Here is a 14,672-nt window from a genome sequence, read left to right as displayed (position 1 = left end):
GCTGACACCTCCCTTAGAGAGATCTGTTACATCAAGGAGCTGCACTGACACCCGCCCCCTTCAGGTGCAGCACTTGTCACAAGAACCCAGCGCTGTAGCCAAGGAATGAACACACCAGCCAGACCAGAGCCCAGTGTAAATAACAAATTTATTGTGGTCGCTTCGGGTAGAAAAAGCTCCACACCAAACCCACATGACCGAGTTGTTAAATAGAACACTTCTGCTGCTCCTACACCCCATTTGCATTTACACTCCTCCCCCCACAACCCTGCCCCCCCCCGACACTAAGCAACTGCTAACGAAAAGCAGTATACAGCCACTTTGGGCTAGCGGTTCCAGCTCCACTCACGAGTGAAGATTCAGAGTTACATTCCAAATGAAGAGTTCAATATTTTAAACAAGTGTTCCTGAGTCCAATATATACACACAACATTCGGAGATGCCAGTATCTACAACTCATCCTTCTCTCCTGCTTCCTCTTCACCAGGGGGAGGGCCTGCACTGCCATAGAGCTTGCTGACAATTGGCTGAACAACTTCCTCCAGCTCCTTCTTTTTTGCTTTGAAGTCTTCAATGTCTGCATCCTGATGGCTTTCCAGCCACTCGATCTTTTCCTCTACCGCTTTCTCTATTGTTTCTTTATCCTCAGAGGACAGCTTGCCACCCAGCTTCTCTTTGTCCCCAATCTGGTTCTTCAGAGAATAGGCGTAGCTTTCCAGCTCGTTCCGGGCATCAATGCGCTCTTTGAGCTTCTTGTCTTCCTCTGCAAACTTCTCAGCATCATTGACCATCCTCTCGATCTCCTCTGGGGTCAGACGGTTCTGATCATTCGTGATTGTGATCTTGTTTTTGTTCCCTGTTCCCTTGTCTTCAGCTGTGACACGGAGGATTCCATTCACATCTATTTCAAAGGTAACCTCGATCTGGGGGACACCACGAGGGGCAGGAGGGATTCCAGTGAGATCAAACGTTCCCAGGAGGTGGTTGTCCTTGGTGAGGGGACGCTCGCCTAGAAGACACAATTAGATATTGTTTCTTTCTCTCCTAGCAGTGGCTTGTGCTTTATGAAGCCAAGAGCTAAAAAATATTTCAGAGGCAAGGTTTTAAATTTAATCTGCTATCTGTCTGGAGACCTCCCACAGGTCCCCTTACAGAGGAGCTTTTCAGAATGCAATCCAAGACATTTGAGAAAAATGCTAACAGCTTTTTATGCAGATCAGGAATCCTGATCAGAACTGGAGCTAGCTCTGTGGTCAAGCATGAGGAGATATCTGTAAGCACCTAGAAATAACTACAGACTTTGTGATAAGACAGGAACAAGTATGGAAGTCCCATGGACAAATTCCAGCTGTCACACAGGCCACCATGGGTGACACTTACCTTCATAGACCTTGATGGTCACAGTTGGCTGATTGTCAGAAGCCGTGGAGAAGATCTGAGACTTCTTTGTGGGAACAACAGTATTTCTTGGGATCAGCTTGGTCATGACACCTCCGACAGTCTCAATGCCCAGTGTCAGAGGACAGACATCCAGCAACACCAAGTCACCTGGAACAGATCAACACCATGACATGACTTCACCTGGGAAGAAGAAACATCTCATCCAGAACCAAAATCCTGAGACCTCAGAAGCACAAAATTTCTGAAGTTCGGGACTGGAAAACTTCTACTGTATTTGTCAGTAAGCAATATCCACTGTCTAGAGGTGACAGGAAAGGTTGTCAGTACCTGTATCTTGGTCCCCAGAGAGAACACCAGCCTGGACAGCTGCACCATAGGCTACAGCCTCATCTGGGTTAATGCCACGAGAAGGCTCTTTCCCATTGAAGAACTCCTTAACTAGCTGCTGTATTTTGGGGATGCGAGTAGAGCCACCAACAAGAACAATCTCATCAATGTCAGACTTCTTCAGGTCAGAATCTTCCAGAACTTTCTGAACAGGTTTCATAGTGGAACGGAACAGGTCCTAGGAAGATAAAATTATTAGTTATTTATTACAGTGTTATGGGCCTGTAACACTACTTCCATATGCCTTGCCTCTGAATTAAGTGGTCTTAGGGTACAAAGGACACCCACTAGAGAGGAACATCAGCTGCCTTGAGCAGCCTTGGTGAGGCCTCAGCTGTCATTAATGCAGACACAGCCCCAGCCACCCCCAGCAGGAGCAGCTGCTGCTGTTTAGTACAAGCAGGAAGTTATTTATACTCCAAAGTGCAATGTCACAGCATGAAGTACTGCAGATTGGCAAAAGTCTCTGTAGCTGGGGTGGAACTTTACCCTTCTAAACTTACCATGTTCAGCTCCTCAAACTTGGCCCGAGTAAGTGTCTCTGAGAAATCCTCTCCTTCAAAGAATGATTCTATTTCAATTCTAGCCTGGTGCTGAGAGGACAAGGCTCGCTTGGCTTTCTCCACTTCCCGTCTTAACTTCTGCACAGCTCTGTTATCTTTTCTGACATCTTTGCCAGTTTTCTTCTTGTAGAGTTTGATGAAGTGTTCCATAACACGTTGGTCAAAGTCTTCCCCACCCAAGTGAGTGTCACCATTTGTAGCCACCACTTCAAAGACTCCGTTGTCAATTGTGAGGAGGGAGACATCGAAAGTTCCGCCACCCAAGTCAAACACGAGGATGTTCTTCTCACCCTCTCTCTTGTCCAATCCATAAGCAATGGCAGCAGCTGTCCTGCATGGACAACACCATTCCCATTCAGAGAACTGGGACCAGCACCACCTCCCCAGCAGGCAGGAGAGGTTCAGCTACTTACGGCTCGTTGATGATCCGCATCACGTTCAGCCCAGCAATGGTCCCAGCATCCTTCGTAGCCTGGCGCTGAGCATCGTTGAAGTAGGCTGGCACGGTCACAACAGCGTGGGTGACCTGTGCAGGGAGTGAGAGATGGATGGGGCTTTGTTACAGAAATGAAACACAGCTGCACAGCTTGTAAAAGACCCTGGTGATGCTGGTAACAAGTGTGCCATTGTTCTTTAGGGAGAGGTAAAACCCCACCATCAGTTGAGCACTGTAAGGTTACTGGAGATTCAGCCTACCCATCTTTAGCTATGTAAAGCTGCTGCTTTAGGTTCTTACTAGTAAGATCATGCACTTACTTTCTTCCCCAAGTAAGCCTCTGCAGTTTCCTTCATCTTGGTCAAGACCATGGCAGAAATTTCTTCAGGAGCAAATGTTTTTGTCTGTCCACCTCCAACATCAACTTGAATATGGGGCTTGGCTTTCTTTTCAACAACCTATAAAAGACAAGGCATGCTGTCCTATTCAACAGTTTATGGAATTATTCCTACTTGTCCAAGTGGGTTTCTGAATATTAACTAAAGCCCCTGTAACAGACACAATTCGAATGCCATCTATTACAAGGAGCTGTTATCTGTCCACCACACACATGACTGCACCCCAACCCTCTCAGGAGGACTGGGGAACTGCAGGGCTGATCAGAGGGCGCCATGATTTCGTAGCCTCTCCGCACCGGACATGTGGCCCCTCCCGCCACCCACCCGCCCAACCCTCCGCGTTCGGGGCGCACCTTGAACGGCAGATATTTGATGTCCTGCTGCACGGATGGATCGTTCCAAGTGCGGCCGATGAGCCGCTTGGCATCAAACACGGTGTTCTCGGGGTTAGATGTCAGCTGGTTCTTGGCGGCGTCCCCGATCAACCGCTCCCCCTCGGGCGTGAACGCCACGTAGGACGGCGTGATACGATTCCCCTGATCGTTGGCGATGATTTCTACCCGGCCATTCTTAAAGACGCCCACACTGGGGGAGAACAGAGCAGTCAGGGGAAGCAAGGACCTGCTCGTTCCCCCATCCCCACCGCCAGCAGTTCCCCCAAGCCCCACCGCCCGATGCCTCGCCTCGCCTCCCCTCCCCCGAGATCCACCACTACCCAGGCCTCCAAGGCCCGGACGGCCCCACCACCCCCCCCCTTCTCCCAGCCATCCAACGCCTTCCCCACGCACCAGGAATAGGTGGTGCCGAGATCGATGCCGACCACCGTGCCCACATCCTCCTTCTTCTCCTCTTCCTCGGCTCGCGCGGCGCCCACCAGCAGCAGCGCCCACAGGAGGTGCCTCATCCCGACCGCTAGCCCGCACCGCCCTGCCGAGGAAACGCCGGTCACAAAATGGAGGCTACACGTGGGCGCCGACCACCGCTCACCCTCCTCCTCTTCCCCACCACGCCCGGCCAGGCCCGCACCGCCGCCCTTACCGTCTGCACCGACCGCGCCGCAACTCCGACTGCCGCTGAGCGCCCAGGCCGCGCCGCCCGTCCTTATATACCTTCCGTTACTCCTTCGTGGAGCCTCACCATTGGCCGCAGCGCCCTCGCTGGAGCCTCCCTATTGGCTGGCTGCTACTAAGCTGGCCTCCCGTGATTGGCCAGAAGCAAGCGGTCCCTGCCACAGCCGGGTTCTCCCCCCCTCCCGCCACCCGATTGGTTCAACCCGACCTATCAACACAGAAGCGTGAGCCAAGCGGAGCCATCCCATTGGCTGGCAGGGCGGGCGGGGGGCGCCATGGTGGGGCATGGGGGGGGTGGGGAGGGAACCACATTCTGGAAGTTTCCATGGTTACCGACCCCCGGCAGGGCTATGGCGGGGCGATTGCCGCTCCTGCAGGGCCTCACGCCGCGGGGCGACCGCAACATCGCCCCCGGTACCCCGTGAAGGACGCACGGTGAGAGGCAGAGGGGCCGGGAGGACACATCCCCCTGCGGCCCTGGCTCCTCACGCCGCGGGAGGGCCCTCAGTCAGCCGGGCTGTGAGGGAAGGCGCAGTGTTACATCAGCTCAGCGAGGGAGGGGAGGAGGGTTCGTCCTCTGAGGGGGAGGTATGGGCCGGGTCCGGGGCGGAGCGGAGGCCGGCGGCGGAGCCTCCGCTCCGCCCCGGACCCGGCCAAGGGACTACATGTCCCAGGAGCTCGGCTGCCGTTCCCGCCCGCCGCCTGCGCAGTCCCGCTCCTCCGCGCCTGGCTCGGGGCCGCAGCGGGAGCCTGGCGGCGGCTGAGCCGGGGTGCTGGCCGGGTAAGGGCGCGTTCCTACCCCTCCTTCTTCCCTGTTGCCTCCTCCTCTGCTTGGCCTCCCCCCCTCTCCCGTCCCTGCGTTGCTGTGAGGAAGAGGAGGAGCACGGAGGAAGAAGGCGAGGCTAGGCCGGCCCGGGGCCTGAGGAAAAAAAAAAAAAAAAAGAAAAAAACACCTTTGGCTTTTTTTGGTTTTTTTTTCAGGGAAGCGAAGGGAAAGGCAGCGCTCCCGGCGACCGAGCAGTGGGTAGGTAGGGTGTGTTTATTGATATTGAAGTGCGGGGTGGGAGGTTTGTCCAGAGCCATGTGCCGGGGGGCTGCGCAGGGGAGGTTGGTGCGTTAGGAACAAGCGAAGTTGGCCTTAAGATTTCCTCGAGTGTTTGTCTCTTGCCTTTCTTTTACCTCTGTCAGCCGCCTCCGGCCGGAGCCAGTCCTACCTGCCATGTTAGTATCTGGGAACCGGTAGTTCTTGAGGTTTGCAGAGGTATTTGAAAAATTGAAGCACTTGGCAGCTTGGGCCCTCACTGCTACTGTGGGGTTGGGCAGCGAGTTGCTGGCTGCTGGAGCAGCTGGCTGTGAACGTTGTTCCTTTATGGCTTTTGCGTTGTGCAGGTTTAAAACTTGTAGCTTGCCGAGTACCGTGACTTTCTTTTTTAGTTATTCATTGACCCTTAGTGCTGAAGAACTTAACCGAGCGAGTATGTGTTTTTTCTTGCAAAGTCATGATACTGCACTCTGAAGGAAGAGAGCCCTTACGATTAAGCTGTCAAACCAAGCATGTGACACTACACTTAGTGATAGGTAGAAAGCTATTTTTGTGAACAATGCCGTTGACTCCCAAGTGGAGGCTGCAGTTTGAAGGTGATGGAGGGGGGAGTGGCACAGACAGCAAGTACATGACATCTAATGTTTGCACTTATCTAAAAGAAGCAGGATGGTGGTTTTAGAAAACAGACTTTGAAATTGATGCTTTGGAAGGGGGGGGAGGTGTCGAAAATATTTAAGGTCCTGAAGAACTTACTCTGTCTTTAGAATGCACCCTTCATGGTGGATTGCAGGTGGGATGTCTGATGATGAGGAAGAGAGGCAGTCTGAGAGAAGGGGCCTGGAACAGGTTGTTTTTGCCAGTTTAAGTTCTGAACTTACTCTGTCTAAAAGTTTTAATAAACTTTGACTCCTTACATAAGGGGAACTCCTTCTAGCAGCATGAGCAACTGGATTAGATTTTAGAATGGTTGTATGCTTATTTGGGTTTATGCAACACAGTAGTACCATAATGCATAATTTAGTAGCCAGCTGATCCTGTGCATTACTGATAAGTTCTGTTAAGGGGTGTGAGAAACAAAGTGCTTCTTGCACACAAATCTCACTGGTCAGACAGTGTGTTCAGTGATAGCTGCAGAGCAGCCACTGGCAGAAACAAACTTGAGGTAGGAGTTTTTAATTAATTATTGATTAGATAGTTGAACTGTAGCAAACTGAAATGCATTTTGCATGTAGCACACGTGTTCTGACATGGCAGGCATCTAATGTGAGAGTTCAGCTTCTAGGTTGTGGTGAGCTGTTGTACTGAAAAGTGGATTTTTTTTAGCTCGACTTTGGGATAGTGGCTGTTAGCTCATATAAAGAAAGGAGGCTTGTTATTTACTACTGTAAATATAAATGGAGAAAGAAGTACTTCATATAGGGTGTGAATATCTTGAAAGCTCTTCAAGCATGCTTAGGAATTATTTTTCAGTAAGACAGAGTGATTTCAGTTTTGCCTTGCCCTGCCCTGCCTATGTTAGATCTGCCTAAACTTGCTTAGGATGTTGAGTCCTGTGTAGCAAGAGTCAGTTGGAGAAAATAACCCCGGGCAGGAAATGCTGGAGGAGGAAGAAGAATCTGGTGTACTAGCAGTATTTACTATTTTGCTTAATCTCTTCTGTCAGCTGAATTGCAGAAATACTCAACAGAGGTGCTGCATGTTCCCTTGTGCCACAGTACAAACACACATGGGCTGTAAGTTGGAGTTCAGTACCTACATTTACCAAAAGCAGGGTTTGTCTTGGGATCTGAACAAAGTGATGTTGTGTTGATAGCAGGGCAAAACACCTCAGATGCTGTCAGGTCACAGAGTCTTTGTTGTTGATAGATTGGAGCATCATGAAGTGAAAGTGCTTCAGTTGCTGTGCCAAGCTTCTCTTGCTGCGTCACAGCTTTGGGTATGTTACTGAGCACTGACAAAAACCTAATGTTTTCATATCAAAATGGAATTGCCAGGGTTGAGAAATAATTTGTACATAGCAGGAGCTACTTAATATCTGATTTTTCAGCCACAGCAGACTGTTGCATATCTAAATTCCCTAAGCTGGCTTCCTTATACAGTTATGTATGTGGTGGTTGTAAAGCAGGGAGCTGGGTAATGATGGGCACCTTGTTGTTGAGGAGGAACTGATAAGGTAATCTGACAAACAGGGTTCTGGGATTAGCACCAGCTGAGGCTGCCACTGCTCCCTCTGCTCACACACTGTGCTGTGTTACCAAATATGTAGTGTGGCTGATTGCTTCTGAAGCTCTTGTCCTGAATGCTGGCCTGGAGTGAGTGTTGTGGAGCCTGGGAAGGTCAGAGAATGCAACATTTATCTTTTCATGCTGGTCATAAAGTGAAGAGGTTTCTGAAGGGCAACAGTGTCTGTCATGGTGTCGTGTGTTACTACCACGTGTATTAAACTACCTGGTTTGCATCTCTTGATCTCAAATGCCTGCCAGAAACTTCAGGTGAAGACAGAGTTGTTTGCACTTTTGCTTGCTGTACTTGTGTGGCTTCAGAATAACTTCAAAAACAGGTAAATGGGTATGAAGGAAGCATTGCTCTTAACAGAGGTGTAGTTCAGTAGCAATCAAACCAGTTTAATTTTTAAGGATTATGAGTACAGATCTGCTGATCCCTTTTCCTTGTACATAGGGTAAAAACTACTGTCATACATTTAACTTCTTGCAGATCCACAGGATAACCCTGTGAATTTTCATAGCTCTGGACAAAGCAGTGATGCTTACTAATGTGCTGCTGTTCACTTCCTATCAGTTCTTTTCTTGTTTCCATTATTTTATTTTTTTTCCCTTTTTCTATTGTCCATAGCTTCAGAGAAGTTTACCAGTAATTTGACTGCTATTTTGGTAATCATAACTTACCAGAAGAAGTTTGTTGTTTCCAGGCCATCTTTGTCTCCTTTACTACTGGGATTTTGGAGTTCATTCCCACCTGTGGGGCAGGGAGGAAAAGAACAGTCTTTCCTCAGAGGCTGAAAGCTGTTCAATGCCTGTCCCTGCTGCTGAAAGCATCTCTATCAAAAAAAGAAAAAGACACTGAGTGAAACAGTGAGAGCAATAACTTCACTTGTAAGTATCTGAGACACCTCAGGAGCTGTTTAATCAGTTTGTCTACTGTTAAATGTGTTCATAATGAGTGCCACAAAAATAGAAGCTTGTTTGGAAATTTGGCAAGGCAGAGGCTTGCAGGCGAGGTCAACAGGCTGTTCACAGGGGGTGCCCCATGTGGGTCCCCCTTTCCTTCCCCACACTTGGTTTCCAGGAGGAGAACCAAAAAAGTAGAGCTTATGGATGGATACTTCAGAATGGAAAACATCAGCTATTAGGGTTTGATAAAATGTGAGCAACTCTTAAGTACAGCCTTAAAGCAGAAGGCATCTGAGAAGCCAGGAGGCAGTTCTGTGGATCTTCTGTATGTATATTTTTCTGCATGTGACTTCCTTGTCCTGGCTCTTAGCAATAGCTGGTAGCCTAATAAATAGATATTGCTGGGTTTGCAGCCAGTATCAAGTGTAATGCACTTTTTTTTTTTTTTTTTTTGTGAGCCCTAAAATTCTGGGACTAAAAATAAATTTGTTGCAAGGAGCTGTTATTTGTTCTTCAAAGAACTTTGGCAGTATTGCCAGTGTTTCTTCTTCTGATCATTTCTCTGAGACTGTCCTAGTTAAAGACATTAAATTTTTGCATCCTTGAAGTTCCTTTCTTAATCTCTGAATGCATGCATTGGAACCACTGTGGGTTTTTTTTGTTTTCTTTTTTTTCCTTGTTTGTTTTTTTTTTTTTTCAGAACTAAATACACATGGTTGTCTGTATTTGCTAGGAATGACTTTTAAACCATCAGGTATGATGAGACTGCAAATTTTTTATGCATAAAGGCTTGTGACAGCTTCTCTTTGTCTCAGGGTTTTGGTTATAAGGGTAAAACTATAAGTGCAAGAACTGAGTGACATATGTAAGGAGCAGTGATGGTTGTTGGTGCACCTGGTCATCAGCCTTTCTCCCCACATGCTGGAAAGAACCCAACAAATGTAAAACCTGTGACTGGTGAGGGAGCTGATGGGCATTCTTCAGAGAGGATTATGTGCTGTGCTGAGCAGTGACCCCTCCATCTTTACAACACTGGAAGGGGGCAGTGTTAGGTCAGGGTATGGTGCATTATTTCAAGTTTCTGGAGCATGGAGTTGGTGGTCTGGTGGAACAGGGCTCTTTTGGAGGCACTGTGGGCTGTTTGTCATTTAACTGTGGTGTTGTCTCTGAAGGTTCATCACCAGCTCTTTTGAGAGCTCAGTTATGTCTCCATTACTCAGGTATCTGACAGTTTGCTGTTCCAGGTGACAGCTGGATCAAACCCTTTTCCTTCCCAGGTTAGGAAGAATGGCTGTTAGTTCTGGTGGAGAAGACCTAAAGCAGTTAATAAGTAATTCCATGGAAGCAATCTGGTTTGCATGATTCTGCCCTTTAAGCATTAAAGCCATTGATAATTTTTTTCTTTCATAGAGCTAATTAGGTGAATTAGCTCCTTGAACTTGCTTTGAATGGTGTTGACCTGTTATCTGGTAACTAAGAGGCTTTTTTGATTGTAAAGTTAGAGCTGATGTTACATTGAGACATAACAGTATTCTGTGTAGATTTTCATCCCTGATGTACTATGAAAGCCTACAGTTGTTTGAGTTTTTCTCTCTTTGAAGCAACATTTTTGGATCATGGCCCAAAGAAATATTCTTCTGAATTGAAATATTTGAGGAATTTTTTTCTGAATTAATTCTACTGTTGAGCAGAGTCTCCAGACTTATTTTCAACTTCCATCTTATCTGGGTAATGATATTACTTATTTTTTTATTTTTTACTTACTTGTTATTTTTAACATTTCAGCAGGAAAGACCAGTGTTGGAAGCTTGGTGCTTCCTAGGCATAGGTTGTAGAGGACTTTATTTTGACAGGCCAGAGATAACCACACCCAACTGCTTGGGCAGTTCTGTGTCATATGGGCATGCTTTAGGACACAGGAGTAAAGGCAGAAATCTGTGCTTGTTCCCTGGGCAGTGAGTTGGAGTGGCCCTGAGCTTGTGTCATCTGAACTGTGGCAAGGCCACATCTCTCCAAGTGACAGGCAGTTTCTTACCTGATGTGTTGGAGTTCTGTAGCACTGTGCTAGTTCAGTTCATGAGTGTGAGTTGAAGGCATCATTGGTGGCTACACAAGTGTCCTCGATGTGATGGCACAACAAGGGGTTAATGACATTGGCAGTTAGGAAACTGAATTAAGGAAAGTGACTCAGTCATTAAGAGGGAGGCCCTGGATTTGGGAGGTGTTTCAGTGTGCTGGCAGGGAAGGGGTGCAGCAGTATTTCCTGACACACATAAAGCTGTGACCTGCTTATCACCCTGTGGGGGCTGACAGAACTTGTTCCCTGACTGGTGGAACTCACCTGTGTCATTTCCTTTCTTTCAGTGGGTGCTGTAACCTGCCTGCTGCCCAAGATGGTGAAGCTGGACATCCACACGCTGGCCCATCACCTCAAGCAGGAGCGGCTCTACGTGAACTCGGAAAAGCAGCTGATCCAGAGGCTCAATGCAGATGTCTTGAAGACAGCAGAGAAGCTGTACCGCACGGCATGGATTTCCAAGCAGCAAAGGATTAACTTGGACAGGCTGATCATAACAAGGTGACTTGGGGGTGCTCCTGGGGAGAACAAGTTCCTAAACTGACGTGAACTGCAGCAAACTCATCAGGTTTTTCATGCTTAGTATCTGGAGACTTTTGCTATGCTGATCATAAAAATAGTAAGGTTTAAAAACAAGTCTAGCTAGGACATCTGACTCACCTGAAACTTACTTGGTGACTGTTTGAGCTGCCTTTTTAATATATGTGTTTTGCTTCTGTTCATAGTTATGGGAACAAACTCAGCTTAATCCTGAATTTGCAAATCATTTGTATTATCTAGACAGAAAGGCTTCTTTTCCTTGGTGGGAGTCATGCTAACACGCTGACTACATAGCATCTTGTTTGATGTTTGTTTGCTGAAAAGTTAGTTAAACTGTTTCAATGTCTTTTTTTCTTCAAAGTGCTGAAGCTTCTCCTGCTGAATGTTGCCAGCATGCCAAAATCTTGGAGGACACACAGTTTGTGGATGGATACAAGCAGTTGGGATTTCAGGAAACTGTGTATGGAGAATTCCTGAACAGATTGAGAGAGAACCCTAGGCTTATTGCATCCTGTCTGGTTGCTGGAGAGAAGCTCAACCAAGACAACACTCAGAGTGTCATTCACACAGTCTTTACCTCCATTTATGGCAACTGCATCATGCAGGAGGATGAGAGCTACCTCCTCCAGGTCCTCCGGTACTTGATTGAGTTTGAACTTAAGGAAAGTGACAACCCCAGGAGGCTGCTGAGAAGAGGCACCTGTGCATTCAGCATCTTGTTCAAACTTTTCTCTGAAGGACTCTTTTCTGCAAAACTTTTTCTTACTGCAACTTTACATGAGCCAATCATGCAGCTTCTGGTTGAAGATGAAGACCACCTGGAAACTGATCCAAACAAGCTGACTGAGAGATTCTCCCCCATACAACAGGAGAAGTTATTTGGAGAGAAAGGCACAGAGAAGTTCAGGCAAAGAGTCCAAGAGATGGTTGACTCCAATGAGGCCAAACTGGTGACCTTGGTGAACAAATTCATTGGCTATCTCAAACAAAACACGTACTGTTTTCCTCACAGCTTGAGATGGATTGTGTCACAAATGTACAAAACCCTCTCATGTGTAGACAGGCTGGAGGTTGGGGAGGTCAGAGCCATGTGCACAGACCTCCTTCTAGCATGTTTCATCTGTCCTGCAATTGTTAACCCAGAACAGTATGGGATCATTTCTGATGCTCCTATAAATGAGGTGGCAAGATTTAATCTGATGCAGGTATGATTCATTATGAAGTAGTCTTAAAAAAACACACACAAGTATAAGATGTTCTTGGCTTTTTTTTTTTTTTTTTTCACTAGAACTGATGTTGCTGCAGTAGAGGTAAAGGTACTGTCCCACCTACCTATGAGATGAATGCTAGCAAAATATTAGTGTTAATCATTGCTGAAAAGATGGACTCTAAAATTTATCTGTTTGCTTAAAATATTGACTTTAAAAATGATAGTGTGTATGTCTTTATCTCTTGGAGTTGCAAATGTACTTTATAAAAGCCATGTTGAGGGATAATTGCTGAAGTGTATAAGTGATTATAAGATGAATTCTGGACTGTGGGTAAATGGGTGTTATGCTGTTGTTTCTAATGCTAAATATTATGGTAAATATGCCAGGTGTTGCATAAAGCAATGAAATATTCTGCTGAAAAAACTCCTTATCTGTCAGCAATGGCCAGTGTTGCTGGTGGGTAGCTATCTGCTGTTTCATTGGACCCTGTTCCCCAGCCCTCATGACAAATTTTTGTCTCTGTAAATACTTGGGCATCTCAGTGGTAGTATGTGGAGGTGTAGTCTGAGGGTATTAAGCAATGCTTGTCTGACTGTGGATACTGCCCACACAAGTAACAAAATCTATGTTTAATGTTGTCTAACCCAGACAACAGTGTTTTTGTAAAATAACATTAGCAATGCTCTCCTGTGTCTTTGCCTGGGTGTTGTAGCAGAGCTTCCAGTTGGCAACTGTTTAAAATTGAGAGTTGTTGCACAGCTGGAGATGGGTAAGGAATATCAGCTCTAACACAAGGGTTAGACAACTTGGGCTTTTGGTATGTTTGTTGTTGGGTTTTTTCCTTAGTAAAATATATACAGCCTTCTAGAATCTCTGGGTTTAAGATGACCTAGATTCAACTCTCAATTCTGATGTGTTGTAAAAACAAAACCTGCTTTGTTCCTTGGAAGGGGGGGGGGAGTATGGATGCTCACAGCATACTGTGTGTGCAGATTTTCTTGCTAAATGCATTGACTGCTTTTTTTTCAAAAGCTTCTTGCATTTTTTCCTCCCTGAAAAACACTGTCCACTTAATCAGTAGTATTTCTAGTATTAAATGAAAAAAAGACTAGAATGGGGGAGTTTTTTCAGCTATATTTTATAACTGGGTCCATCATGATATTGTTGTAAAACGTTTTTCTTAATACTTCTTTTTCATTTCAGGTTGGGAGACTTCTGCAGCAGTTGGCAATGACAGGTTCAGAAGAGGGAGATCCACGTTTGAAGAGCAACCTTGCTAAATTTGACAAAGTAAGAATCCATATTTTAAAAACCTAAAACTTGTGCATATACATCATCCTCTGAAGTTTTTTTTTCTTTTTCCAGACATGGTAAAGGATTTACTAAGTTAACTTCCAGGTTATTTAGGTTGAAAAGTAGATTAAATCCTGCACAAAGCTGGGAAGAAAATCTTGAGTACTAGAATTAAGTGTTGGGGTTCTTGCTTCAGTTATAAACTGAAATACTGAATTTTACTGTCTGTAGTTTTTCTTCTGAAGCTGCAGAAAACACCTTGATATGAAGACAACTTTTGTATGAAATCTGGTTTAAGTGATTTTTAATGCAAGAGACTTTTGTGCCTTTTTCGCTTAGTTTTGGGAGTCTGTTTTCTTTTGTTAGTATGAATCATCCAATACTGAAATTAGCTGCATCAGAGGAATGATGAAACTAATGAACTTTGATGTATTGTTACATGTTTAAAAAACTTATTTTGAACTTCTAGGTTTTGCTAATTATAACTGTTACACAATCATGAAACCAAGTTACAAATTTATTATGCACATAACAGTCAATCAGTTTAGGGAGGGATGTGTGATGCTTCCTTCTTTCACTTTTAGTCTGTGCTCAGCAGATTGTTGAGGAAGGGGCAGCTTAGTTGGTATAAAACTGGTTTTTTGAATTGCAAAAAGGCATTCTAGTAACACCTCTGAATGCAGGAAAGGAATTAACTGCATGCTTTCATTGCTTCCTTTTCAGTGGTTTTAATGATTCCTGGTATTGTATACTAAGATTTTAAAAGTAGGAAGCAAAACTTACATTATGTAAGTTACTTAACTCTTCTTGTAACTTACATTCTTTCCGGACTCTAGTAAATGACCTCTGATTTAAAACCTGTTTCTTCTCCTTGCAGAGCTGTGTGGCTGCTTTCCTGGATGTAGTTATTGATGGGCGTGCAGTTGAAACTCCTCCAATGTCTTCTGTGAACCTTCTGGAGGGCCTGAGCAGAACAGTGGTTTACATGACTTACAGCCAGCTAACTACTCTGGTAAGATCTGAAGATCTTGGATTTTGAAGAGGTGGTATAAACCTGTCCTCATGTGTTTACAGCCAGAATACACAAGGCAGATTGCTTATGCTGCAATTCTTACCAACA

At 45.8% G+C, this 14,672-nt stretch overlaps 2 protein-coding genes across 18 annotated transcripts in view; one reads left to right on the top strand and one right to left on the bottom strand.

The window, feature by feature from the left end:
* Nucleotides 1-129: 129 nt before the first annotated feature.
* HSPA5 (heat shock protein family A (Hsp70) member 5) lies at nucleotides 130-4,344 on the bottom strand. The gene is made up of 9 exons (XM_071766335.1): nucleotides 4,224-4,344; nucleotides 3,974-4,112; nucleotides 3,539-3,770; nucleotides 3,108-3,245; nucleotides 2,765-2,877; nucleotides 2,292-2,682; nucleotides 1,729-1,966; nucleotides 1,381-1,548; nucleotides 130-1,009 (listed from the first exon to the last, which is right to left on the bottom strand). The coding sequence occupies exons 2-9, from the start codon at nucleotides 4,087-4,089 to the stop codon at nucleotides 450-452; spliced, it is 1,956 nt and encodes a 651-aa protein (XP_071622436.1). The 5' UTR covers nucleotides 4,090-4,112; nucleotides 4,224-4,344; the 3' UTR covers nucleotides 130-449.
* A 182-nt stretch (nucleotides 4,345-4,526) lies between these two features.
* GAPVD1 (GTPase activating protein and VPS9 domains 1) overlaps nucleotides 4,527-14,672 on the top strand; it is a 30,023-nt gene continuing 19,877 nt past the window's right edge. For 5 of the 17 annotated variants that reach the window (XM_071766322.1, XM_071766319.1, XM_071766321.1 and 2 more), the window contains exons 1-6: nucleotides 4,562-4,690; nucleotides 5,237-5,283; nucleotides 10,796-11,009; nucleotides 11,410-12,253; nucleotides 13,463-13,549; nucleotides 14,430-14,564. In XM_071766322.1, coding sequence (XP_071622423.1) covers nucleotides 4,581-4,690; nucleotides 5,237-5,283; nucleotides 10,796-11,009; nucleotides 11,410-12,253; nucleotides 13,463-13,549; nucleotides 14,430-14,564 — 1,437 coding nt within the window. In that variant the 5' untranslated portion in view covers nucleotides 4,562-4,580. Of the gene's footprint in view, nucleotides 4,691-4,918; nucleotides 5,037-5,236; nucleotides 5,284-8,229; nucleotides 8,414-10,795; nucleotides 11,010-11,409; nucleotides 12,254-13,462; nucleotides 13,550-14,429; nucleotides 14,565-14,672 lie in introns of those variants that run through there. The other 12 variants (XM_071766331.1, XM_071766324.1, XM_071766332.1 and 9 more) reach the window with 11 other exon arrangements.

Source organism: Heliangelus exortis, chromosome 22 (genome assembly GCF_036169615.1).
Source record: "Heliangelus exortis chromosome 22, bHelExo1.hap1, whole genome shotgun sequence".
Taxonomy (NCBI): domain Eukaryota; kingdom Metazoa; phylum Chordata; class Aves; order Apodiformes; family Trochilidae; genus Heliangelus; species Heliangelus exortis.
Note: the sequence above shows the minus strand (reverse complement) of the source record. Positions and strands in the feature narration are given on the sequence as shown.